The sequence below is a fragment of the Melanerpes formicivorus genome, unplaced genomic scaffold (assembly GCF_026170545.1).
Source record: "Melanerpes formicivorus ecotype bairdi unplaced genomic scaffold, bMelFor1.0.p_v2 SCAF_46, whole genome shotgun sequence".
Lineage (NCBI taxonomy): Eukaryota > Metazoa > Chordata > Aves > Piciformes > Picidae > Melanerpes > Melanerpes formicivorus.
Window position 1 is genome coordinate 5,188,489 of NW_027142398.1, and position 24,310 is coordinate 5,212,798.

At 63.9% G+C, this 24,310-nt stretch overlaps 2 protein-coding genes across 4 annotated transcripts in view; one reads left to right on the forward strand and one right to left on the reverse strand.

Moving 5' to 3' along the window:
- Positions 1–17,250, forward strand: PACSIN1 (protein kinase C and casein kinase substrate in neurons 1). 2 transcript variants are annotated; one of them, XM_068159825.1, is made up of 10 exons: positions 1–92; positions 11,801–11,933; positions 12,938–13,094; positions 13,204–13,439; positions 13,588–13,743; positions 14,086–14,261; positions 14,551–14,671; positions 14,754–14,875; positions 15,137–15,324; positions 15,669–17,250. In XM_068159825.1, the coding sequence occupies exons 2-10, from the start codon at positions 11,871–11,873 to the stop codon at positions 15,776–15,778; spliced, it is 1,329 nt and encodes a 442-aa protein (XP_068015926.1). In that variant the 5' UTR covers positions 1–92; positions 11,801–11,870; the 3' UTR covers positions 15,779–17,250. The 2 variants fall into 2 exon arrangements, with proteins under 2 accessions (XP_068015926.1, XP_068015927.1); XM_068159826.1 differs by lacking the exon at positions 1–92 and adding an exon at positions 5,971–6,051.
- SPDEF (SAM pointed domain containing ETS transcription factor) overlaps positions 17,211–24,310 on the reverse strand; it is a 15,773-nt gene continuing 8,673 nt past the window's right edge. For both annotated transcript variants that reach the window (XM_068159828.1, XM_068159827.1), the window contains exons 2-6: positions 21,624–22,085; positions 20,523–20,720; positions 20,383–20,430; positions 20,066–20,206; positions 17,211–19,668 (exon numbers count right to left, since the gene is read on the reverse strand). In XM_068159828.1, coding sequence (XP_068015929.1) covers positions 19,490–19,668; positions 20,066–20,206; positions 20,383–20,430; positions 20,523–20,720; positions 21,624–22,059 — 1,002 coding nt within the window. In that variant the 5' untranslated portion in view covers positions 22,060–22,085 and the 3' untranslated portion in view covers positions 17,211–19,489. The remainder of the gene's footprint in view (positions 19,669–20,065; positions 20,207–20,382; positions 20,431–20,522; positions 20,721–21,623; positions 22,086–24,310) is intronic.

Sequence of the window (24,310 nt, forward strand, 5' to 3'; positions counted from 1 at the left end):
CCTCCTCCCCATCTGCCGTGACCTTCCTGCCGATGTGCAGAGCCAGCCCCGGCGACCGGCGGCCAGCCCCGCTCCGTCCCCGCGTCCCAAAGGTAGCTGCGGGGGCTGTCCCGCACCCCGGCGAGGCGGGAGGGCGGGGGCGGCGCCCGGGGGGTGTCGCGGCGAGGGTCGGTGGCGTGGAGCCCAGTGCCAGCGTGGTGATGGTGGTGATGTCCCCAGGTGGGGGTTGGCATGCGGGGGGCTTGGGGCGCTGCCGTCACGCTGAGGCCACCTCGACTCCTCTCTGGGGGTCCCCGTAAGGTGGTTTGAAGTGGCTCTGCCCCCCGTGCCAGTGGCTGCTTGCTGGGAAGTGAAGCCTGCTCCAGCAGAGCAGCTCCCTGACCCACTTAAAGCGATTTGCAACCTCTGCTGGGCTGTGCCAAGTGGGAATCGCTGTGGGCCTCGGGTTGCCCCACAGCTTTGGGGTTCACCCCTTTGTCCTGGCCTTGCAGCATCACTGGCAGGGTGGAAGGGCAGGATGGATGCCACAGGTCCCTGCCCAGCTGCCTGCACCTCCAAGGAAGCTGAGGTGTGGTGTGAAGTGGCAGTGAGGGGCAAGGGGTCTGGGCAGGGCTCTGACAGGGATCTGGTTGGGGTTTGGCAGGGGGCAAAGCTTCTGAGGTCTCACAAGATGTGGCACCATGGGGTTGGTGGGATGCAGTACATCAGTGTGCTGTGCCCATTGCCCCCACAGCCCACCCAAGCACCTGCTGCACCCGAAGGGGCTTTCAAAGGGGTGGGTGCTGGCCCCATGTGTTGACCATGGGGCCAAGGATGCCCCAGGGCCACAGTCACTTTTGCCAGGCTGGTGCCTTGCTCATCCTTCCTCCTCCACCTCCCTGGGACTTGTCTGGCATCATCTTACCTGGTGAGGACCTCAGGCACCTGCTCCAAGGCCTTCAGTCAAAGTGGTTCAGCCTGTGGCAGCCAGCCCTGCCCAGCTCCAGGGTGCTCTGGTGATGAGCTCATGGCAGAGCACCCCCAGGAGCTCCCTGATCCGGTCAGCCAGGCACCACGGCACCCGAGCAGCTGGCAGGAGCTGAGGCTCTGCAAGGCAGCTGAAGCGGAGCCTGGGGCTGCTGGGGGCTCTGCCTTGCCAGCTGCAGGCAGGGGCTCAGGCAAACCCAGGTTTGCCCCCAGCATGTGAGCTCTGGAGGCACAGAGAGCAACAGAGCTGTGGTTTTGGGGCTGTGCTAGGGTGAGCAGGTGGCCTAAGGACCACTGCCTGCCTAGGAAGCTGGAGGGAGCAGCAGGGTCCCTGTGGGGTACACAGGCCTTGGGGGGATTGTGCCAGGGCAGAGCTGGAGCCTGGAGCGAGAGGTGCTGAAAGATGCAGCAGGTCCTGAGGTGTCTGGAGCTGCCTGGTGCCACCCTGGGGCTTTGCTATCATTTGGTTGCCTCCTTTCTTCCTCTCAGAGCAGGGATGGAGCTGGGGGGAAGGAATCCCCCCTCGGGGCAGGGGTGGGGGTGCTGCAACAAGAGAAATGTATCTCCTGGCTCATCCCACGAAGCAGGAGAGCTGCCCTTGCCCACCTCATCCCACTCCTCCTCTTTGCCACTCTGGTGCCTGCCTTGGAAGTGGCAAAGCAAGAGCTTTGCTAACCGGATTAGAGCTTCCCCAGCAGCCTCCGGCCCCCGCACCACCTCCCCGGGGCAAACCTCATCCCTAAGCCAGGCGTAGGGCAAGGCCATCTCTGCGGCATGGCCTGGCCAGGGGACCACACCACGGGCCCCAGGCAAGGACCTGGTGCCACACTGTGGCTTCTGTCACAGTGGCTCGACCTCAAAACCCTGGCTGAAGCCCTGGGGCTCCTTCCCACCCCCCAGGATTTCCTGTTCCCGCTGCAGGAATTCGTCAGCCACTGCTTGATGGTGCTGCCCATGGCCTGGGGTCTGCACTGATCCGACCCTCCTGACCCACCTGTCCCACCGCTGCCCGGGTGTGTGGCTGCCACAGGGGCTGCAGCAGGGCAGGGGCTGGATTTAACCATAAAGGGATTGAGGAGGGCGAGCCCAGGTGGCTGTCAGGCATCGATTAGTGACGTGCACAGGGGGAGGGGAAGGAAGGGAAGCTCCTTCTGCACCAGGGCCGATGTCCTGCAGCAGCCAAAGCCTGGGTTTGCCTCTGGGTGGAACTCTCCTTGCTGGAAATCCTGTGTCCCCAGCCCTGCTGGTCTCCCTGGCCATGCTGGAGATGTTGCTGGGGCCAGGATGGAGCTGGGCACCTCCAGCACAGCTTGGCAGGAGGAGGAGACCACAGCAAGTGGCTGTGCCCAGGGACAGACTTTGTCCCTGCAAGGTGAGAGCTTGGGAGGTGTTTGTGCAACACCTTGAAGGCAAAGGCAAGAGCCTGTTGTGCTTCTGCAGCTGAGTCCTGGAGAATCACAGGAAGCAAGGTGGGAGTTGGAAGGGACCTCTGGAGATCATCCAGCCCCAGCCTCTGCTCCAGCAGGGCAGCCACAGCAGCTTGCCCAGGAGCACAATGCCCAGGGGGATTCAGAATCTCTCCAGAGACTCCACAACCTCTCTGGGCAGCCTGCTCCAGGGCTCTGCACTCTCAAAGTCAAGAACCTTCTGGGTTCCAGTTTGTGCCCATTGCCCCTGTCCTGTCCCTGGGCACTGCCTAGAACAGTCTGCCCCCAGCCTCATGCCCCCACCCTTTATCTCATGCTGAGCATTGCTCAGCTCCCCTCTGGGGCTGCTCTTCTCCAGGCCCCAAGTCCCTCAGCATTTGCTCCTCACAGAGATGCTCCAGGTCCCTAACCTGGGGAGAAGGGGATGATGCATCCAGCAAGCAGCATCCCAAAGGGGCCAAGACAGCATCCAGCTGCCCTCAACGTGGCGCAGGATGGGAGGAAGGAAGCAGCAAGGCTCCAGCACCACCATTGCTGTGGCCATGGGCAATACACATGGTCTGCTCCCATGGCAGCTGCTGCACCAAGCTCCATGCAGCTTCCCAGGAAAAATGAAGCCTTTGTGTCCCATCCCCAGCCCCTTCCCCGGAAGGGCTCAGAGGATGCCCCCAGAGCAGACAAGAAGAGGATTGTCTTGGTGGGAGCAGGGCTTCTGGCAGCACCTGCCCCGTGCCTGGGTGCTCCACAATGGCTGCCTTTCTGCATAATAGCTGCAGAGAGGCCAATTATCCTCTGCTGCTAATTACAGATGCAGAATAGCCCTGTGCCTGCATTCTCCCACCCAGCCCCAAAGGGCTCTGGGGGCCAGCAGCACATCCGGGGTGGGGGCACAGCCTGGGCATGGGTGAGTGTGGGGGCACTGACACCATCCAGCCCCACAAGTCCCAGCTCGTGCTGCTCTCTGTGCCAGCACTGAGTGGGAAGGAGCAGTGGGAGGCCAAGGATGGGCTTGCCATGAGGGGCATGCCAGGACCCTTCTCTGCCCCCATCCCCACACAACCTTTCCTGGAGCACCCATGGGCTGGGGGCTGTCCCAGCCCAGCCAGCTCAGCAGGCAGCACTGTGACTGGGGGCTCTGCTGGGATCTAGGGAGGCAGACAGGAGCAGGCCACGCTTGGCCATGCCCCCTGGCTCGTGCCAGGGTGGTGGGCAGAGGGGCTGATAGCTGCTGGCTGTTCTCTCCCCTCGCTGCACAGGCAGCCCTGAGGGAGTGGTCTGGGCTAATTTCCTTGCTTCTCAGTTTGCCCTGGTGCTCCAAGAGCCATCATTTCAGAGGGAAAAGTGAACTGATAAATCAAGGCTAATGTTTTGCCAGTAGTGGCTGCTGCTTCCCACAAGGAAACTCATTTTACAGGAGGGGAAATAACTTACCACGGGAAATAACAAGCAGTGGGGTGGTGAGAGCCAGGGAAAAGTTTATCATGGCTGTTTGTGGTGAAGGAGCTGGCTGCTGCTGCAGGAACATCCTGCTGTGGGGGCAGGGCTGGCTCCTGCCTGCTACCAGCACCGAGCAGCCTGGGGACGGAGGCCTGCGCTGTCCTTCCTGCAGGGACCACATCTGCCACAAAGCTGGTGGCAAAGGGCTGTTAGTGCTGGGAAGTCCCCACCTCGAGTCATTGAGGTCCTCCCTGTCACCCTCCTGGGGAGCATTTGTCACCCAGTGCTTCATGCCAAGAATGTTTGCCCCTGTGCACCCCCATCTGGCAGCAGGGACAGGGCAGTGGCAGCTGCAGCAGCTCTGCACTGAGAATGCCCTGAGCATGGCAGCTCATGGCATGCAAGGGTGATGCCCTCTGGTTCCTCAACCTGAAATCATAGCCACAGAATGGTTTGAGTTGGAAGGGACCTTAAAGCTCATCCAGTTCCAACCCCCTCCCGTGGGCAGGGACACCTCTCACCAGCCCAGGTTGCTCAAAGCCTCATCCAGCCTGGCCTTGAGCACTTCCAGGCTGGGAGCCTCCACCACCTCCCTGGGCAACCTGCTCCAGCGTCTCACCACCCTCACTCTGCAGAACTTCCTCCTAATGTCCAATCTAAACCTACCCTGCTCTGGGTTCAAGCCCTTGCCCCTCGTTCTGTCATTCCAACGGGCAGGGAACCTCAGTCTGTGCCCACTCCCGTGTCAGGACCACTTGGATCTCACGCTGCTGCCAGCTGCAGCCGGGCATGAAATGTTCCGGGGGCTCTCTGTCTGAGGGGGAAAGCTACGCTTGGCTGGCAGCAGGCTGGAGGGAGCCGGGAGGCAGGCGGCACGGAGCGCCCTGCCGAGCTTCATTAAGCAATCGAAGGCGCTCGTTAGGGGAAAGCTGAGCCGGTGTCGGGGGCCTGCGGAGCCTCCCGGGACTGGGTCGCATTCTCAGGGCAACCCGATCCCGGCGGCGGCGCCCGGCAGCCTCATTACTGCAGCCTCTGCGGGCGGCTTCGGTTACCGGGCTGGAAGCGCCGCGGCTCCCGCTGGCTTCTAATTCCCCTGGCATCACCCTCGGGATGGGGGAAAGGCAAGCGGGGTGCGTTGGGGCAGCTGAGCCGGGGGGGAGTCTGCTGCCACCCCCAGCCACATCCTCCTGTCCCTCCGACAGCCTTGGCCACGGGGCAAGAGGGCTCCAGCTCCCTGCTCCCGCCGCGACCCTGTGACAAGTCCTGGTGACCCCCGGCACAAGCCTCGGGAGGAGGCAGATGGCAGTGGGGAGGCAGCTGCCCAGCTCCCTGACCTCAGAGAAGCCTTAGGGGCGGTGCAGCCCCCGTCAGGCCCCTCCCCAGCCCCACTTCCCCCAGCCCAGCCGTGCCGGGTGGCAAGGACTGTTTGTGCTTCTCCTGCCAGCCTGTTCCCAGCTGGCACATTTGGCAAGGAGGTGGCACCGGCTGCCTCTCCGAGGGCGTTCCGGGGGGGTTGTTTTGTAAAAAGATGCCCCTCGGCCCCCAGCCCTCCCTGCAGCCCCTTCCCAGGGCTCCGTGCAGGAGGGGCAAGGACCCAAAGAGCAGCAGGATGAGCATGCCCGGGGGGATCCGCATCCTGCTCCCCCCGAAGCCTCCCAGCACTGCAGCCCAAGCAGCTGATTTGTGACCCCAAAGGAGTCCCACAGACAGAGTCGCTGGGGCCAGCCCCCCACATGCACCCGGCCACTGCCCCCCCCAGCCCCGGCTCAAAGCACCCCATGCAGGGGAGTAGCCCTGGCTGATGGGTACTGAGCACCCACCTGGCACCAGGGGGCAGATGCCTGGGGACCGTGTCCTGCGTGGGGGTCTCAGGATGAGCACGGTAGAGACATGGCTGTGGTGGGGGCTGGAAGGTGCACCCCGGAGCAAGCACACACTCGAGGGCAGCAGGCCAAGGAGGGAGGGTCTTTGCCGGTGGGGGAGGTGATGTCCATCCTCCTTTCACCCCCGGGATGATTTTGGCAACCTTTACAGGCAGCGGCTCCATCCCCGGTTGCCATGGCAACGGGCAGGCTGCAGGCAGGGCGCATTCCCGCGGCCGTGCGCGCTCCCGCTGCTGCACGGCTGGTGCGGAGAGCGCAGCGCAGCGCAGCCCGTCCCGCCGTGCCCGGCGGAGCGTCCCCCTCCCCCGGGCCCCCCCCGGCCCCCGCCGCCGGCCCAGGTAAGAAGCAGCCCCTTGCCGGGGGCTTCTCTGGGGACAGCCCGGGAGGGGACAGCCGAGAGCCGGGACCCCACCGCGGGGATGGGGCTGCGTGGGTGCAGGTGGGGATGGGGGTGCGGGTAGGGATGGGGGTGTCTGGCTGCCTAGTGGGGATAGGGAGAGGGAATGGGGGGGACGCTGTGGAGGGAGCAGGCAGCATGACGTGGGTTTGCACCCCCCGGCAGGACGTGGTGTCCCCTGATCTCTTCCGCAGTCTGGGGAGCCTGGAGGGGACATGACCTTCACCCCCCCCGCCTGAGAGGCTGCCGTGGCAAGGGACACCCCCTCTGCAATGCTGCTGCACTCCCGGGCTTGTGCCTCAGTTTCCCCAGCTGCAAATGCTGAGGGGAGCTTGTGCTGTCCCCCTACCCAAATGAGGGCATCACTCCATCATTAACAGCCCCCCCTCGCTGTTGTCTGCCCGCCTCCCCTCTGCCCCCACCCCCCCTCTTCTTTCCTGCCCTCTCCCTGAGCCCCTCCAGCTCCTGGTCACCCTCCCCCAGCACAGAGAGCTGAAATTCTGCTGTCCCCCCCCAGCACCCTGCTCCTGGCAGCCCCCTTCGCCTCCTGTCACCACCATCCCACCAAGGCAGAGGGGGCACAACCCCCCCCATGCTGTGCCCACACGTGACACTCTGCCTCCCCCCTCCCTGGTGCAGAAGCGAGGGGCTGCCACCGAGGGGCTGCCACCGCCGTAACCCTCTGGCACCCCTTCTTGCTGCCTCTCGGTTTAACTGAAGCCTCACCTTTGGGTTTCTGCCTAAGACCTGGCTCCTGGGACCCCCAGCCCCTGGGACACAAAATCCTCGCCTCGGGGTCTGAGTGCCCTTGTTTACAGCGCAGAGCTAAGGCAGCAGGCTGGGAAAAGCTGCAAAGCTGGGAGGCTGGAGCTGAAAGCCTCAAGGCTGAGGGTCAGCCTCATCTCCCCTTCCCAGGCCTGGGCACAGGCAGGGGCTCGACCATCCTGCTCCTCTCTGTGGTGCCCATCTGCATTGCCAGCACATCCACTGCCCCTCGGGGCGCCAGGAGCTGCCCGCAGAGGAGCCCTTGCCTCGGCTGCAAGTGCCAAGCCTCTTTCCAGACATCTTTGCCCAAGGCTGGTAAAAGCCCAGGAAGAGTTGGCTGTGCCCAGGGTAACTTTGGGGAGCACAGGAGGAAGATGAAGGTGTCCCCAGTGGGCACACAGCATGCAGAGCCCTTGGCTGCCAGGGCTTGGAGCAAACCTGGCTCCCTTGGCTACTGCAACCTGGCAGCACCTGGCCCCCCTGCCCGGCCAGCAGAGTGCAGGGCCCGGGGCTCCCAGGGACATTCCTGGATCATGGAACCTCCTTTGCAAATGGCTTTAGGAAGCCTGCAAACCCTCACCTGGCACAGTCCAGCTGGACCCCCCCGGTCCCCAGAGCCCTCCCCAGGCCAATGCAGATGACCCTGAGTGAAGCAAGGTGGCTGCCACAGGCACATCCCACACAGCACCCCTTGGAGAAGTGCCTCCCAGAAGTTTGCCACCCTTACTTGCTGCCCTCAGAGCCCCCTCGGGCATTGCTTGAGCTGCCTTTGCCAGCTCCAGACCAGCCCTATGGCACTGCCCTGGCCTGAGCCCCACAGAGAAGCCCCCACCGCCGGGGGACACCCATCCCCTCCCCCATGCCCGCGGTTCTGGCTGCTGAGCTCCAGCCCTGTTCAGCCTGCAGCCAGAGGGCTTTTGCCAGGGAACGCAGGATGAGGCCCTGCCGTGAGCTGTTTGCAGCACGGAGCTGCCTCACCTCCTGCCTGGCCCTGGGCTCAGTTTGATGGGGAGGGGGGAGGGGGCGAGCCCTCAGCCCAGGGCTCAGCTCTGCCCCTGCCTGCTCGCCCAGCGCTGGTGCGGAGCTGCCAGAGTGAATCAGCAGCACTTACTTAACCATTTCCTTGTAGGGGCCACAGTGGCTCTGGAGAGGGGAACAGCTCAGCCGTGCCACACCGAACCCCTCTGTGCCTGCTCTGCTCCACCCTCACCAGCCCCAGGCTGCCCTCTCCTGCCCCAGGGGCTCGGGGATCAGCCTGGTGCTGGTGGGGAACCTGCAGCTCCCGGCCAGGTCCACACTGAGCAGCAGACCAGGTGGCATCCCCTGCAGCTGCAAAGCCTCTTGCAAAGCACATCAGTGCCACCAGCTTTGCCCAGGGACCTGCCATCGTGCTGGAGGCATCTCACCCCCCATAGCAGGCCACAGTGGGAGCAGCATGCAGGCATTAGTACCATGGTGGATGTGGCACTGAGGTTGGGTGCTTCCAGCAGCTAATGCATCCCTGGAGCTGCCATGGTGCCATGGGTGATGCTGCTGCCAGGCTCTCCTGGGCTTCCTTGGCTGTTTAGTACCCACTTGTCACACAGTGGCATTTGGTGCTGCCACACAAGGGAGAGCAAATGTCCTTCCCCACGGGTAAACCTCCCCACCCCAGCCTGACTCCCTCCTCCTGAACTGCCTCGGCCTCCTGTGCTTACAGGAGGAGGCAGAAGGCAGCAGCTCTTACCCACAGCCCCGGGAGGGTTTGATGTGAGAGGCCAGGTCGGTGCCAGTGCTTAACTGCCACTGGGTCCTGTCCAGCTGCTGAGCTCCAGCTTTGCTGCCAGGAGCCCCTGGGTAGCTGTGGCAGTGTGCAGCACAGCACAGCGTCACCATCCTGTCCCCAGCTCACGTGCTCCAAACAAGCCAGGGACCCGGGGCCCCCAGCTGCGGTGGCACTGGCCAGGCTGGGCTGTGGCTCTCTATTGGGATCCTGCAGCTCCAAGTCAGGATGGTTCATGTCCATGCTGGGATGCTGCAGCTCCAGAAGGGCTTTGCACCAGAGCAGCATGAGTGTTGCAGCGAGTTGTGCCCAGGGTTGGTGTTGGGGAGCTCTCCACTTGCTCTGATTCCTCCAGGGACAGGAGGGGGACAGGGAGAGAACAGGCTTGCTCTGTGCCTCCTCCACCATCCTGCCTTGGCAAAGGGCTCTTTTCAGCAGGAGGTTCTGCAGCCCCTCTGGCCCCTGGTGCCCAGATGATGTGCAGGCAGGATGGGGACACACACAGGCAGCTGCCTGCTGCCTGCATCACATCCCCATCGTCTGCTCTTTGGCTGCAGCAAATGTGCTGGGCCAGGGCAAGCAGAAAACCTGGAGGCAGAGTAACCTCTGCCCAGACACAGCCTCTCCCCAGGGCTGAGGCTGGAGCCTGGCACCTCACTGGGGATCCCAGGACCCAGGATGGGGAATCCCCACCCAACAGCACACCTTGAGGCTGAAGCACCAGTGGTTGGACATTTAAAGGAGATGTGAGAGCAAAGGCAGAGTGGAAAGAGTGGGTGCATGGCTGGCACCCACAGGGCACCTGGCTTGTCCTTCTCACCCTTCCTGGGGAGCTGCAGGAGGGAGCATCCAGTGGGTGCTGGAGCAGTGCTGGCTCAAAGCTCTGCAGCCCACCTGCTAGGGGCAGGGGACAGCACACCCAGGCTGTCACTGTCTGATTGTGGCCAGGGCACTGCCAGTACGGTCTGTGGCAGCTGCCCGTGCCCGCAGTGTCGGCAGCTCCAGTCCTCTGCATTGCAGCAGCCTCCTGCCTGTGCAGGGTCGGTGGCCGCATCCCCAGTCCCCATGGAGGGCAGAGCCCCCCTGCAGTGCTGGGGGCAGTGGGAGCTGCCCGGTGGGTGAGATGAGCTGTGGCCGATGGGCTCAGGGGTGCAGGGGGGCAGCTGCTGTGGGAGCACCCCAAGGGCACACAGGGACAGGAGCTGGGACAAACTTTATTGTGATGCCAAACACTCCGTGTCTCCTCTCCAGCGGCGGCGTGGAAATGTGGGGCTGGGGGAGGGGGAGTGAAGCGGAGCCCCCTCAGCCGAGGGTGCCCAAGCAGCAGCACGTGGCTGGGGCTGGCAGTTCGCCACGCCGTGGCTCGGCCGCCGGCGCTGCGGGCGCTGGGCATCACCGCCAGCCGCCTCGATGCGAAGCGATGGATTGGCTGTGCCAGAGGGGCCAAGGCGGCGGGCGCGGGGGCTGGCATAAGCTGCAGGGGCAGCCCGGCACGGCGAGGGGCACGCGCGTGGGTGGGCGAGGGGGTGCGTGGCAGAAGAGCAGTGACAAGGTGGCAGCGTTGGCTGGGAAGTGATGCAGAGCCAAAAATAATCCCCGAGCTGCGGCTCTGCCGGACCAGGCACCGCCGAGGAGCTGCAGCTGCGGCAGCCACGGCCCGCAGTGCCCCGCGGCCTCGGCTGCTGGGGCCACTTCAGGGGCCCAAGGGACCCCCAGCCACGGGTGTGCTCCCTCCCCGGGGTCCCTGTCACGCTCGTGGGCAGAGCTGGTGCGGGCACCCCAAGGACGCCCTCGCCACGATGGCACAGCCTGCACCGAAGCGAGGAGCCAGAGACCAAAGGCATAGGCTGTGCCCAGGGCTTGCAGGAGGGATGGACACACACGGCGCCCCACGGCGCCCCACGGCACCCCACGGCTCGCTCGGGTGTTGTGCCGCTGGGTGCTCTGCCGCCGCCGTGGGCACGCTGGGGCAGCCCGCGGGTGTTGAGGCCGGGCGCTGGCACGGGTGGGGAGGGCGTTTGTCGTGCCGTGGGTGCCAGGCGGGCGCGGGCGCTGCGTGCTGCCGGCTGCGGGGGGACGGTGCTGGCAGCGCCGCGGTGCCATCCATCTGCGTCTGGGCGAGGGACAGTCACGCATTTATTTTTACCCGGCTGGGGCGGGCGGCAGGCTCGGTGCCTCCCTGCTTCTATCACGAAATCCCTGCCAGGCGCTGTTAGTTCCGGCACAGCGAGCCCTGCACCGCGCTCCTGTAACCGTTTCAGCCCCCGCAGCCTCCTGGGGTCGAGCCCTGCCCCAGACCCTGGGCTCCTCGGGCACAGCTGTGGGCACAGCTGGAGAGTTAGGCACCTGCCAACTGTTCCCTGTGGGTCGGCACCGGGCACCCAGCGTGCCCCAGTCCTGCCCTCCCACCCCATCACCCTCTCCCCAGCACAGGATGGGAGGCAGGCAGCCAGGTCTCCTCCTGCCCACCACATCTCCGCAGGTGAGGTGGAGAGACAGAGGGACCGTGGCCCCATCCTGCTCCACAGCGCTTGTAGGGACGTGGCAGGAGGGAGCTGGGGGGCTCCTGGCCGCGCTGTCCCCACTCCAGTGGCAGATGCCAGGTGGGACAGGGCCAGCACTTTGCGGTGGGAGCACTGCCTGGATCGGGGCAGGGTGGGGATGATGAGGATGCTCATGGCCACCACCATCCCCTCTGCATCCCCATCTGATGCCACCCCCAGCCCCATCCTGGGCTCTCAGCGATGTGGCAAAGGGTTAAGCCGTGCAGCAGGGCCACGTGAGGCTCCGGGGATGCCGTTTTGCTGGAGATCAGGAAGGATTAGGCTGGAAAATCAGGACCAGAGTTTCTTTAGGCAGTGCATCCCCCAGCCCTGGCCCTGCCACGGCCTCTCGCCCCACGCCACAGCTCCGCAGGGACCCCTGAGCCAGGCCCTGTTGCTGAGCTCCCCACTGTGCTGCGCCCCTGATTCTCCTTCCCAGCACAGCCAGCTCTGGGGGCTTGGATGCCACCAAGCCTGTGGTGGTCACTGGAAGAGTCTGTGGGCACCATCCTCATGCCCAGTGCCCGCAGCCAGATGCTTGTCCCACAGTGCCGCATGCAGGAGGGCTGAGGGTCTCCTGCTCACAGCCCTCCCAAGGCCTGCCCCTGCTCTCCCCTCAGTGCATGAGGCTGGTGTCTGCCCCAGAGCCACCCAGTGCCCGCACTGACGCCCACGGCAGCGCCGGGAGCCATGTCCGGTTCCTACGACGAGTCGGCAGCGGCCGCGGAGGAAACCACCGACAGCTTCTGGGAGGTGAGTCCTGGCCACCCTCTCCTGCTGCAGGGCCCCCACTGCTGTCACTGCATCCCAGGATGTCCCCTGGGCTGGGGGCAACCTGCCCTGCCCTCCCACGGTGGCTCAGGTGTCCCAGCCAGCTCTGCTGGAGGTCTCCACCTCAGCTGTCCCCAAAGGGTGAAGAGCGATGGAGGAGACCAAGAGGAGTTTGGCCTCAAGCTGCAGCAGGGGAGGTTTAGGTTGGATGTCAGAAGGAATCTCTTCATTGAAAGGGTCTCAGAGCCTGGCACGGGCTGCCCAGGGAGGTGGCCGAATCCCCATCCCTGGAAGGGTTTCAAAGCTGCAGAGATGTGGTGCTGAGGGCCATGGTTGAGCCCCAGCCTTGGCAGAGTTAGGGAATGGTTGGACTGGAGGCTCTGCAAGGGCTTTGCCAACCAAAACACTTCCATGATTCTGTGAGTTGGGTCTGAGCAGGCCCAAAGCCAAAGCTCCATCCTTGCACACCCAGCGCGCCTGGGGCTCCCTCCATCCCCATCCTGGGCTGGCAGAGGCTGAGCAGCCCTGAACTGAGCAGCACTGAGATGAGTGGCACTGAGCTGGGCAGCACTGAGCTGGGCAGCACTGAGCTGAGTGGCACTGAGCTGGGCAGCCCCAAGCTGGGCAGCCCTGAGCTGAGCAGCCCTGAGCTGAGCAGCCCTGAGCTGGGCAGCACTGAGCTGAGTGGCACTGAGCTGGGCAGCACTGAGCTGGGCAGCCCTGAGCTGGGCAGCACTGAGCTGAGTGGCACTGAGCTGGGCAGCACTGAGCTGGGCAGCACTGAGCTGAGCAGCCCTGAGCTGGGCAGCACTGAGCTGGGCAGCACTGAGCTGGGCAGCCCTGAGCTGAGTGGCACTGAGCTGAGTGGCACTGAGCTGGGCAGCCCCGAGCTGGGCAGCCCCGAGCTGGGCAGCCCTGCTGTGAGCAGCCGATGCGGGCAGCCCCGATGCGGGCAGCCCCGGCGTGAGCAGCCTGTGCCACTGCAGGTGGGGAACTACAAGCGCACGGTGAAGCGCATCGACGACGGGCACCGGCTGTGCAACGACCTGATGAGCTGCGTGCACGAGCGCGCCAAGATCGAGAAGGCCTATGCCCAGCAGCTCACCGACTGGTCCAAGCGGTGGAGGCAGCTCATCGAGAAAGGTGCCCTGGCTGCCCCTCCCCGGGCACGGTCCCTGGGCTGCCCCTGCGCCGGCGCCGGCTCGGCTGGCGGGGCCGCAGGGTGACGCTGGGCTGTGCCCCGTGCCCCCAGGGCCCCAGTATGGCAGCCTGGAGAAGGCCTGGAGTGCCATCATGACGGAGGCAGACAAGGTGAGCGAGCTGCACCAGGAGGTGAAGAACAGCCTGCTGAACGATGACTTTGAGAAGGTCAAGAACTGGCAGAAGGATGCCTACCACAAGCAGATCATGGGGGGCTTCAAGGAGGCCAAGGAGGCTGACGATGGCTTCCGGAAAGCCCAGAAGCCATGGGCCAAGAAGCTCAAGGAGGTGAGGGGAGAAGCACTCCCAAGTGTCTCCCAGCGCCGGCTCCGGCTGCCCTGGCCAGGCTGGGTGAGCTGGCTGGCAGCTCCCTGCGGGCAGAGAGGTGGGCAGGGGGCTGTGGCTGTCACTCTCATTCCCTTCCCTCTCCCCACAGCTGGAGACAGCCAAGAAAGCTTACCACCTGGCCTGCAAGGAGGAGAAGCTGGCCATGACCCGGGAAGCCAACAGCAAGGCAGACCAGTCCAACACCCCTGAGCAGCAGAAGAAGCTCCAGGACAAGGTGGAGAAGTGCAAGCAAGATGTGCAAAAGGTGTGAGCCGCTGCCCTGCTCTGGGCACAGGAGGCACCAGGCAGGGAAAACCCACAGCAGTGACCTCTCTTCCCCCATTCATTCCCAGCTTCCCATCCCCAGGCTCTTGAGGAAGAGTGAGGACTTGTGAGCAGTGCTCAGGGAGTGTGAGCAGGGCAGGGATTTACCTCTTTCACTGGGGCAAAGTCTCTGCGGCAGCCAGACTGATTTCACCTACAGAGGCTCATGGCTCAATCTGGGCTCCCCAGCAGGGTGCCCAACAAACCAGACCCTCTGAGCATCCAGAAAGGGCCTCAGAGGTGCTCGAGGAGTAACCAGAGTGCCCTGCTGCACCTCTTCCAGACTCAGGAGAAGTATGAGAAGGTGCTGGACGAGCTGAACAAGTGCACCCCACAGTACATCGAGAGCATGGAGCAGGTCTTTGAGCAGTGCCAGCAGTTTGAGGAGAAGAGGCTCAACTTCCTCAAGGAAGTGCTGCTGGACATCAAGAGGCATCTGAACCTGGCAGAGAGCAGCAGGTAGGTGCCTCCTGTGCTGGCTGGGCAGGAAACGTCCATGCAAGGTCTGCCTGGAAAGCAGACCAGGCCCTGGAGGGACAGAGCGCTTCCATCAGCCCCTACCACACAAAGGGGAGGAGGTTCTGACCACAACAGTCCCCCAGAGGTGCCAGGGTGGAAGAAGAGCTGTGAGGGAGCTTGGCAGCCCCCAGTGCCTCACAGTGGGAGACACAACCTGGGCACGTCCCCATCCCGCCCCGCCAGGGCCCACGTCCCTGTGCAGCAGCCCAGTCCCGGTCTCTCCCCGCAGCTACGCCAGCGTGTACCGGGAGCTGGAGCAGACCATCCGCCTGGCGGACGCGCAGGAGGACCTGCGGTGGTTCCGCAGCACCAGCGGCCCCGGGATGCCCATGAACTGGCCCCAGTTCGAGGTGAGGCTGGCACCCTGGGGGTGCTGCTGGCAGCCCCGGGGGGCGGCCGGGAGCTCGAGGTGTGGCTGCTCTGTGCCCGCAGGAGTGGAACCCCGACCTGACGCACACGATAACGCGGAAGGAGAAGCAGAAGAAGGGCGAGGGGGTGCCCCTGGCCAACACCAGCGCCGGCGAGCCGGGCGCGGCGGCGGGCGAGCGCGGCAGGTGAGGGCTGCGGGCGGCGGACGTGGCACGGGAAGGGCACAGCCTTTGCCAGCACTGTGGTGGGGCCGTGGGACGGCCGTGGGGACAGCTGCCGCTCTTCCCTACCATCTCTCCGTGTCTTGCTGGCCTGCCTTTAGTGGGGGTGCTGCTGCCTGCAGTCCCCACTCCCCTGGAACCTCGGGGAGGCCACAGCACCCTGCCAGGCATCGGTGGCACAGGGCCACTCTGATGTCCTCTCTCCCTCCTGCTGCCCAACCCCAGCGTGAGCAGCCACGACCGTGGGCAGACCTACAGCGCTGAGTGGTCTGACGATGAGGGCAGCAACTCCTTCAACACCTCCGAGGCCAACGGCGGCGCCAACCCCTTCGAGGAGGAGGCCAAGGGCGTGCGGGTGCGGGCGCTGTACGACTACGACGGGCAGGAGCAGGATGAGCTCAGCTTCAAAGCAGGTACAGACTACCCGCGGTGCCAGGGCAGCCAGAGCCTAGCTCCTGGAGCTGCAGGTCCTCCGTCTCAGGGGGTGAAAGCCCTCAAATAATTCCTGGGTTCTCTCAGCCCTTCCAAGAGTTGAACTGGCAGAGAGGTGAAGGCACAAGCTGAGCCCAAACCCAGGTGGGCCCAGAGCGGTGGTGGGGCCAGGCACATGAGCCACCCATTGCCTTCCTACCCTACAAACCAGCGTGCTCAGGGCCAGTCCTAGAACCCCCCAGCACCTCCATCCAGGGGAGAAAGAGGCTGCTAGGAGCTGCTCCAGCAGCTCCCGTGAGCTGCCCCCTTTCCACCTTCTCTGCAGGGGATGAACTAACCAAGCTGGGGGAAGAGGACGAGCAAGGCTGGTGCAAAGGGCGCTTGGACAACGGGCAGCTGGGGCTCTACCCTGCCAACTACGTGGAGGCAATCTAGGTCTTGTGGTGTGCTCCTCATCGCCGTCAGCAGATCAGTCCACCCTCTGTTGTCTCCATCTCTCCACCAGCCAAGCAGCCATGTCTGGCCCTCACTCCTCACCTAGAGATTCTGACAGATTCCGACCGAGCTTTTATTTTTTTAAGAGTTGTCTCTGGAGAGTATTTTGCATAGCAGCTTCCTGCCAGGCGCCAGGGACGCCCTTGGCCCAGGGATGCCCTTGGCCGGCAGCTGATTTGTTTTCCAATACCTCAAGATCTTAAAGCCCAACCAGTGAGGGCTCCTGATTGGTTGGTTTTTAAAGATACTGACATCATGAGCCGCCTTCTGATTGGCTGGAACTGTTCCAAAAGGCACAGCGCTGAAGCTCCTGGGACCAATCAAATTCACCCCCCAAAGCCAAGAGCGAATGGAGCTTGGCTCCATCTTTTGGTGTTTCCATCTTCTCCTCCCCAGACCATCCTCCCTCCCCCAAGGAAGAGGACAAAGGTCCCCTTCGGCCTGCAGCCCCCTGGCCCCACCTGCAGGCCCCTCTGCAGTCACCTTCATGCCCGGCCCGGGACAGTGGGGACCAGCCTGGATGCTGCTGGGGATGGTCCCCATCCACTCCCAGCTTCCTGAGCAGAGGCAGGAGCAGCATAGGGATGGGGATGAGCAATGCCCAGCCTTGTGTGGCACCAGCAGGAGCTGCAGCCAGCTGGGGGACAAGGAGGGCTCAGTGTGGGTAGCAGAGCAGCTGCTTGGTGAAGATGGCTGAGAAGAGCAAAACAGGAGAACGGTCACAGGCTTTGCCCCCTGCCTGTCCCCAGGGGGCTCTGCCCCTCCTGGGCTTGGGCTTTGCAGCCAGACGTGGAATGGATGGGACCCTCTCAGCACCCAGCATGGTCACCCCAACCCCTCTGCCCCTGGCACGTTTGCCAGCCTGAGCTCTTCCTTCCAGACCATCTCTCCTTGTTTCCCATCCCCCTCAGCAGCACTGATGCCATCAGCCCTCTGCACGCTCCTCTCCTCTCCTCCCCTCTGCTCTCCTCCCCACTCCTCTCCTCCCCTCTGCTCTCCTCCCCTCTGCTCTCCTCCCCTCTCCTCCCCTGCCCTCTCGCTGCTTCATGAATTTTTTGGCCCCAGGGATCAAATGTTCTCATGGAGGCAGGAGATGCACCATGTGCTGGGGGGGCACGGTGGGCAAGAACCCCCCAGCCCTGCATCTCCTGCCAGGTATGCAAAAACAGGGAGAAAGAAAACAAAGAAAAGGGAAAACCAAACCCAACCAAACCACCAACAACAAATCCAACAAAGCAAAACCCACAGAGCCCGACACGACCCAGCCAAGCTCCTGCCAGCAGCGCCCCCGGTTTTGTCCAGTGGTGGTGTACCCTCAGAGGTCTCTCTATAATCTCTCTCGTGATTGTATGACCATGGATACAACAACAAGCAGCAAGAGAAAAATAACTGAGCTCTGTAAGCCTCCTCCAGCTCTGGCTCCTCCTTTGCCGCCGCGCCGGGCTCCTCCCCCCGCCCCGCAGGGGGCTCTTGGGGTTTCGGACCCCCCCAGCACACCCTGGGCAGCTACAGGCGCAGCTGCTGTGGCCCCAGGCAGGGACATCCCCACCACGAGGCTCTAGGGTGCAGTGGGATGGGGGCTGAGATGCTTTGTTGGGGTCCTGAGGGACAAGGGGCTGTGGGAGAGGCTGCCCTGGGGACAGCGTCCATGGATGCATCCTCCCCAGCAGGCAGCAGCTTTCCTCACCCTTTAACCCCTTCCACCCCCGCGGGGACACACAGCCACCCCACCAAGGGACCTTCAGCGGGGACACAGGATCTGGGGACCAGAGCACTCCCAGTGCAGAGAAGCAGTCACACACAGGAAACCACAGGAGCACCTTGCTGGGGTTTCTTTCCCCCATTTCTTTGTTTCCCCCTTTTCCAGAGGCCAAGGCAGTTTTCCTCTTTCCCTCGCTCCTCTCCTCCCTCTTTCCTCCCTCCATCCCTCAGCAGACACTTGCAGGGCTGGCAGGAGTGTGTCCACTCCTGTGTAAGAGAGAGAGGAAAAGGCAGAGCCCCCAGGGGCAGCTGGTTTCAGACACAAGCAGAAGCCCCAGGGCCAGGCGGCTTTTTCCTTTTGCACTTCCCAGCAAGCCTCTCACAGCACCTGGGCCACATCTGCCCTCAGCTTCTGAACCTCAACCACAGCTTCCCACCAGCCAACCCCACAGAGCAAATGGATTACAAACCCCAATTCTAGTACAAAAGGTGAAGCTCAGCAGCTGACTGCCTCAGGCCCTGCTGCACCTCAGGCCCTGCTGCACCCTGCAGGTCAAGCACCCCCAGCTCTCTGCCCCAGCTCGGGCTCGGGGGTTGTGTTCCAGTCCCTGCCAGCTCCCGTTCCCCAGACTCTGGCACCAGGCAGTCCAAATAAAATCCAAACCTAGGGAAGAGCCCTGTGTCAGGAGCAAGGCCCTGGGGGCTTCAGGGGGCTCTGTGTGTCCCCATGCCCAAGGAAGGGGACCCAGGTCAGGGGACCCCCATGCCTGCAGGGGTGCCCTGGGGTGCACAGCCCCATGTCCATCCCTTCCAGCTGCTCCCTTAGCAAACTGCCCACTTGCTGCCCTGTGCAGGGGAGAAGCTGAGGGTGTCCTGGAGTGGGAAGTGAAAGTGCCAGTCCCCAGGGGATGTCCATTGTCCCCAGGGAACAGCTACCCTGCACCAAGCTCCCATGGCAAGGCAGCATCCCTGGGTGCTGTGGTGCCACCGGTGCCAGGCTGCTCCGGGTCGGGTCAGCATGGGCCCAGCTAAGGGTGTCCCTGTCCCTGTGGGTGCCATTGTGCCCTCTGCTGCCATTGTCCTTGCTCATGCCCAGGCTTTGTCCTCCCTGAACAATGGCTGGGGCAAAGCCACCCGCAGCCAGCACCCAGGAGGAAGGGGACAGGGAAGGGACGAGCTGCTGTCCCCTGCCACATCCGGGCAGCCTCTTTCTTTGCAGCTGAGGCTGAGCTGCAGCAAGGGGCAGAGTCCCCCAGTGTGCTGCACCCCACCCTGACCAGGGCTGGAGGCCAGGAGCTGCTTGTTGGGGTAAATCCAGTGCACAGGATGGGCACCGAGGGCAGCCACAGCTGGGACAGTGATGGCACAGGGACAGGACCTGTTTAGAGGGGAGAGTGGCCCCAGGGATGTCCTCTGCCCTCCGAGCAGCTCTGGAGCAGGATGCAACAGATACTGAGGTCTGCTGCTAGGACATGCCCTTGGCCTCTGTCCTGATGATGCCCCAGTGCTGCATGGGGAGGGGACAATGTGCCAGGGGGCAAGAGACCTGGGGCAGGACCCCTGCAGCCCCCAGCTCCTCCCCTGGGTGACATTCAATCCATGCCAAAGGGCATCAAGGCTGCAGGGAGCTCTGTGACAGCCACAGCAACATCAGCCTTTATCTCACCCCAGTCAGCCCCCAGCTCCTCTGGCCCCAGGTCCCTGCCCACCCTCCCCTGGGAGCACTCGCAGGTGGTGGTCTTTCATCTGGGGGCTCCTCCCTGTCCTCCAAGGCTGGGGGGGGCCAGAAGGGTCCCATGGTCCATTGATGACGGCCCCGGGGTGGTCGAGCCTCCCAGCACCCAAGCCGTGGTCCTCAGGGCTGGAAGATGATTTCTGCGGCCGGGAGGCGGGGGGGGGGTGGTGGTCCCCTTGTCCCTGCCGGGGCTCAGCCTGCGGCGCCCCCAGCGCTCAGACTGGGTGCACGAACTGGTAGACGAGGCGCTGGGAGATGTCCGGCTTGCGGATGATGCCCTTCTTGTAGTACTGGCGGATGGAGCGGCTCAGCTTGTCGTAGTTCATGGCCGGGCGGTTCTTGCGGATGCCCCACAGCCGCGCCACCTGCGCCGAGTCCTCGATCTTGAAGATGCCTGGGAGAGCAGCGGGGCGGGGGGGTTACAGCCTCGCCTGCCCCTCCCGGTGCCTGCCCCGCCCGGCGCCTGCCCCTCCCGGTGCCTGCCCCTCCCGGTGCCTGCCCCGCCCGGCGCCTGCCTCGCCCGGTGCCTGCCCCGCCCGGTGCCTGCCTCGCCCGGCGCCTGCCCCGCCCGGTGCCTGCCCCGCCCGGTGCCTGCCTCGCCCGGTGCCTGCCTCGCCCGGTGCCTGCCCCTCCCGGTACCTGCCCCTCCCGGTGCCTGCCCCGCCCGGTGCCTGCCCCTCCCGGTACCTGCCCCGCCCGGTACCTGCCTCGCCCGGTGCCTGCCCCGCCCGGTGCCTGCCCCGCCCGGTGCCTGCCCCAGCGCTGCTGGAGCACCGCCCCCAGCCCCTTACCTTTCTCCTTGTTGAGCCAGCGGATGAAGCGGCCGTAGTTGTGCGGCTTCAGCAGCAGCTCCTTGAGGAACTGCCAGAGGTGGATGGGTTGGCCCGCGCAGGACGAGTCCACCTCGCTGTCTGCCCAGCTGGCATCGCCTCCTGTTGTGGACGGGATGGGTGAGATGGGGAGCAGAGAGCCCTCGCTGCCTTGAGCGACCCCAGGGACCCGCACGAGTCCTTGGCTGGCTCCAAGCCTGTGGCCCCTGGGGACTCAGCACAGGCACTGGGTCGGGAAGCACTGGGGGCTGGTGGAGCTGAGCCCCCAGGGAACTCACCGCAGTATCTCACATCTCCTGGGGCAGCTTTTTCCTTCATCCAGGCGGCTGGAAGAGAGGAGCAGGGTGGTCAGAGGGGTACCTCCTGCTGCACGGCATCCCCCACCCTCCCCAGCTTCCTGCCGGTCCCTGGCACCTACCAGACTTCCAGATGTCAAGGTGGGCGTGCAGGATGTCCCCGCAGGCGGGGCAGCGCTGGCAGAACTGCTCCTCGGACAGCGCACACAGGTCCTTGCCCGACAGCTCCTGGAAGCACTTCCCGACCTGCGGCAGCCGGTACTGGTGCTCCGTCCACAGGATCCACTTCTGCACATTGCCTGGGCTCCAGTCCACAGGGTCTGGGGCAGAGTTGTGAGCGTGGCAAAGCCCTGGGACACTCAGCTCACCCCACAGCAGCCCTCCTGCCCTGCTGTGGCATCACCCACCCACCAGGATGGCAGCGCCCAGCTCTCAGCCTGCCCTGGTCCCCAGGGACAAGACTGTGCCCTTGACACCTCCTTCACCCGGGGAAGCCTCATCCAGCCTTGCAGAGCCCTACTGGCTCCCTGCACCACCCCAGGGCTCACTCAGTGCTTTAAGGGAGTGGGTGGCAGAGCCTGCATAAACCTGAGCACATCCTGAGGCTGTGTGTGCCATGGCAGCGATGCCCCTAGGAGGAAGGCAAAGTGATGCCCCAGAGAACTCGGTTCTGGGCTGCCTGCACCCCTTGCACCCAACCCTGTGCCCAGCTTGGGCACCATCAGCTGGCTCCAGGCTGTCCCAAATCCCACACTCATCCATCCATTTCTAATGTCCCATGGAAAATGGTGAGGAGGAAGGATAAGGAAAGCCTCAGGGTCTGCTCCTTGCCCCTCACACCCTGCCCAGAGTGTGTGCAGGGCTGAAGGGCAGCTCGCAACACCGCCCTGGGAGGAGGGCACAGGCTCAGCACCAGGCCCCTCCTGGTCCCTGCACTTCCCTGGCTCTGTGGCACTGGCTGTGCCACACCAGCACCCCAGACCCAGCCCAGGGCTCGGCTAACCTCAGCTTTGTTGGGAGCCAGCGAGGCTGGAGGGACATTTCCTAGCATCCCTGGGCATCAGCAAACAGCCCTGCCCACGAGCACTGCCCAGGGAAACAGGGCAGCAGGGCCCCCCCAGGCCCCAGCAACCTGCTTGCACCCCAGGGGCTGCAGCATGGCTTCAGTCCCCGTGGTGGTTCATCCCTCCCCCCTGCAGCCCGGGGGGGCTGGGGGCACTCACCTGCAGCGATGTTGAGGAGCTTGCAGGCCGTCTCGATGTCCTTCAGCACCTCACCCACCACCATGCTCTGGACTTGCTCCAGTGAGTGCTCCACCAGGGCCAGGTCCCCCTCGGCCCCCAGCCCCAAGCCTTGGCTGTCGATGATAGGACATTGCTCAGGCTCCTTCTGCGCCTCCCCTCGCCCCCCCTGGGCACTGCCTGGGGATGGCTCCCCCACGCCCTTGGTGGCCCAGGGGATGTCCTCCGAGTAGAGCATGTCAAAGTAGTGCAGGCAGAAAGCAGGCAGGGGCTGCTCAGGGGTGCCAGGGGGGCTGGGGCTGTCCGGGCAGCACCAGCTCTGGGTGTCAGGGTCCTGGGGTGAGAGCAGCAGGGCAGCGTCCGGCCGGCTGAGGCGGCTGGGGGGCAGAGTGGTCAGCCCGGGGCTGGCACTGCCCATCCCTCTGCTCAGTGCTGGCTCCAGACCTGCAGGGAGAGGAGGAGAGGAGAAGCTCACCCCAGCACCAGCCCTGCCTCCCACCCCACAGCCAGGCACAAAGGGAGGAACTAAGCCTCTTAGAGGGAAAAAGCCTCCAAAGAGAGCCACGGTGCCCTGCGAGCCCCTGGCTGAATGCAGGGCCTGGGGTCAGCCGTGGGGCTGGGGCTGCTCTCGGTTTGGGAGGATCAGCTTCAGCAACCTGCAGGGAGAAGGAGCCTGGGGGCAGGCAGGATTTTAGGGTCCTCCATGAGTCGCCCGCTCCAGCTGGGCAGCAAGTCAGTCCCGGCTGGTGCTGAGCACCCTTGGGGGAGAGAGCTGGAGAGGCTCCAAGGTGGCCATGGGCACTGAGAATGCCAAAGCCGCATGGAGACATCTCTGTGCATGGAAAACTTCACCTGCTGCTTTCATCTGAGCATGTCCCAGCACAGCAGCACCCAAGCCTGCCTCTGCCAGGCTGGGGACCAAGCCCAGCACCACAGCGCTCCAGGATGAGAACTTCCCTTTTACTCTCTTGCAAGAAAAACTACCCAAGCTCAGCCCCCTCTGCCTCTGGTAGGCAGGAGCCCTGGAGGCCGTGGAGAAGAGGATGAGCCTGCTGAATCTCCATGGCAACAGCAGGGAATGGCTCCATCCATGGAGAAACCTCCCTGAGAGCCATCCTGAGGCTCTGGGAAAAGGAGGTCCCTGCCAGGGCTGGCAATGGGCACAGCCAGGGCCCCATTGGGCTCCCTGCCTGCCTCCAGCATTGCTTCTTGTAAGGAGAAAAACACAGAATCCAAGCCCCCAGAAAGTGGGGGTTCAAAGCAGGGGAAGCAGCAGAGACTGCAACAGCACAGGAGTGAGGAAAGCCTGAACCAACCCAAACCCTGCTAAGGAAACCAGGAAGCTTCCAAAGGGGATGGGGGGCAGTGGTCAGGGCCAGAGAGGGCAGTGGCTAGGAAAGGGGGTCCCAGTTTGCTCCAAATCTGATCTGGGGAGACAAAAAGGCTGATCCCTGAAGCATAGGGAGCCAAGCAGCTGGCTGCTGGCACAGGAGGGACAGCTCCTTCCTGTCCCACTGCCACTAAATGTCACTCCCAGCCATGTGCCATGGCCCTGTCGGCCACAGTGGTACCTCTGGGGAGCACTCAATGTGCCCCACTCTCAGGGATGAGTTAGTGCCATCACTGAGGGCTTAGTGCCCCCAGAAACATCAGGTCTGAAGCTTGGCATCACCTGCCCTGTAAGGAAGCTCTGCTCCCCTTGTCAGGAAGCTCTGCTCCTCCTCTTACCCTTGGAAAAGCCCCAAAAGCCTGGGAAAATAAATGCACGGAGGATCCACGGCCACCCAACAGCACCCACAGGGCCCAGGGAGGGGTCTGGGGGTTGGAGCCCCAAAGGGGTCTTGGTGGCACCACAGTGAGGAGGAAGAGGAGGGAGAAGGGGTCCCACACCACCAATCTGCCCCCCTGCTCAGTTTCCCTGAGAGATGGCTGCAGCTTCCAAACCTCTCCTGGATTTGCTCTGGGTTAAAAGCAGAGCCCGAGGGGATCAGCTCTAAAGCCAGCCCCACGCTGCTCCGGCACAAAAGGCAGCTGGTAACAGCTTGTGAGGCTCCAGCCCCACGCTGCTGGCCATGGGGGCTTGCTGGGGAGGGGATTCTTGGCCTCAGTGCCTCCAGGATGCTGTATCCTCTGCCTGTCCTACCTTCTCCAGGCTTTGCTCCCACAGCCATCAGCCAGACAGAGGGAGCAGGGCTGTGGAGCTGTGCCTGGGCACACAACAGGATGGGTGAGAGGAAATGGCCTCAAGTTGCACCAGCAGAGGTTTAGGTTGGGTATTAGGAACAATTCTTTCCTTCAGGAGTGGTCAGGGACTGGCAGAGGCTGCCCAGGGAGGCGGTGGAGTCCTCATCCCCGGAGGTGTTCAAGAACCTGTGGCCATGGCCGCTGGGGTGGCTGTGGTTTGGTGGCTGTGGTGGTGCTGGGCTGATGTCAGCTGGATGCTCTTGGAGGGCATCTCCAACCAGCACAGTTCTGTGATTCTGTCCTCTTCCTCATCTCGACCCCATCCTCATCTCGACCCTCTTCTCCTGGCTTGGGACCAGAAGGACCCAGGTCCCCGGGCTGGTGTCCCCAGGAGCCTGAGCAATCAGCTGCCAGCCGGTGCTGTACTCCCAGGGCGGGGGCCCTTGTTTGCCTTCCTCCTGCTCTGGCACGCAGGTGGCTGGGCT

Excerpts from the sequence above, each read along its gene's own strand:
- PACSIN1 (XM_068159825.1), top strand. The coding sequence starts at position 11,871 with ATGTCCGGTTCCTACGACGAGTCGGCAGCGGCCGCGGAGGAAACCACC. Across the intron at positions 13,095-13,203 it reads GAGGCAGCTCATCGAGAAAG|GGCCCCAGTATGGCAGCCTG; the intron begins GTGCCCTGGCTG and ends CCGTGCCCCCAG. Across the intron at positions 14,672-14,753 it reads TGAACTGGCCCCAGTTCGAG|GAGTGGAACCCCGACCTGAC; the intron begins GTGAGGCTGGCA and ends CTGTGCCCGCAG.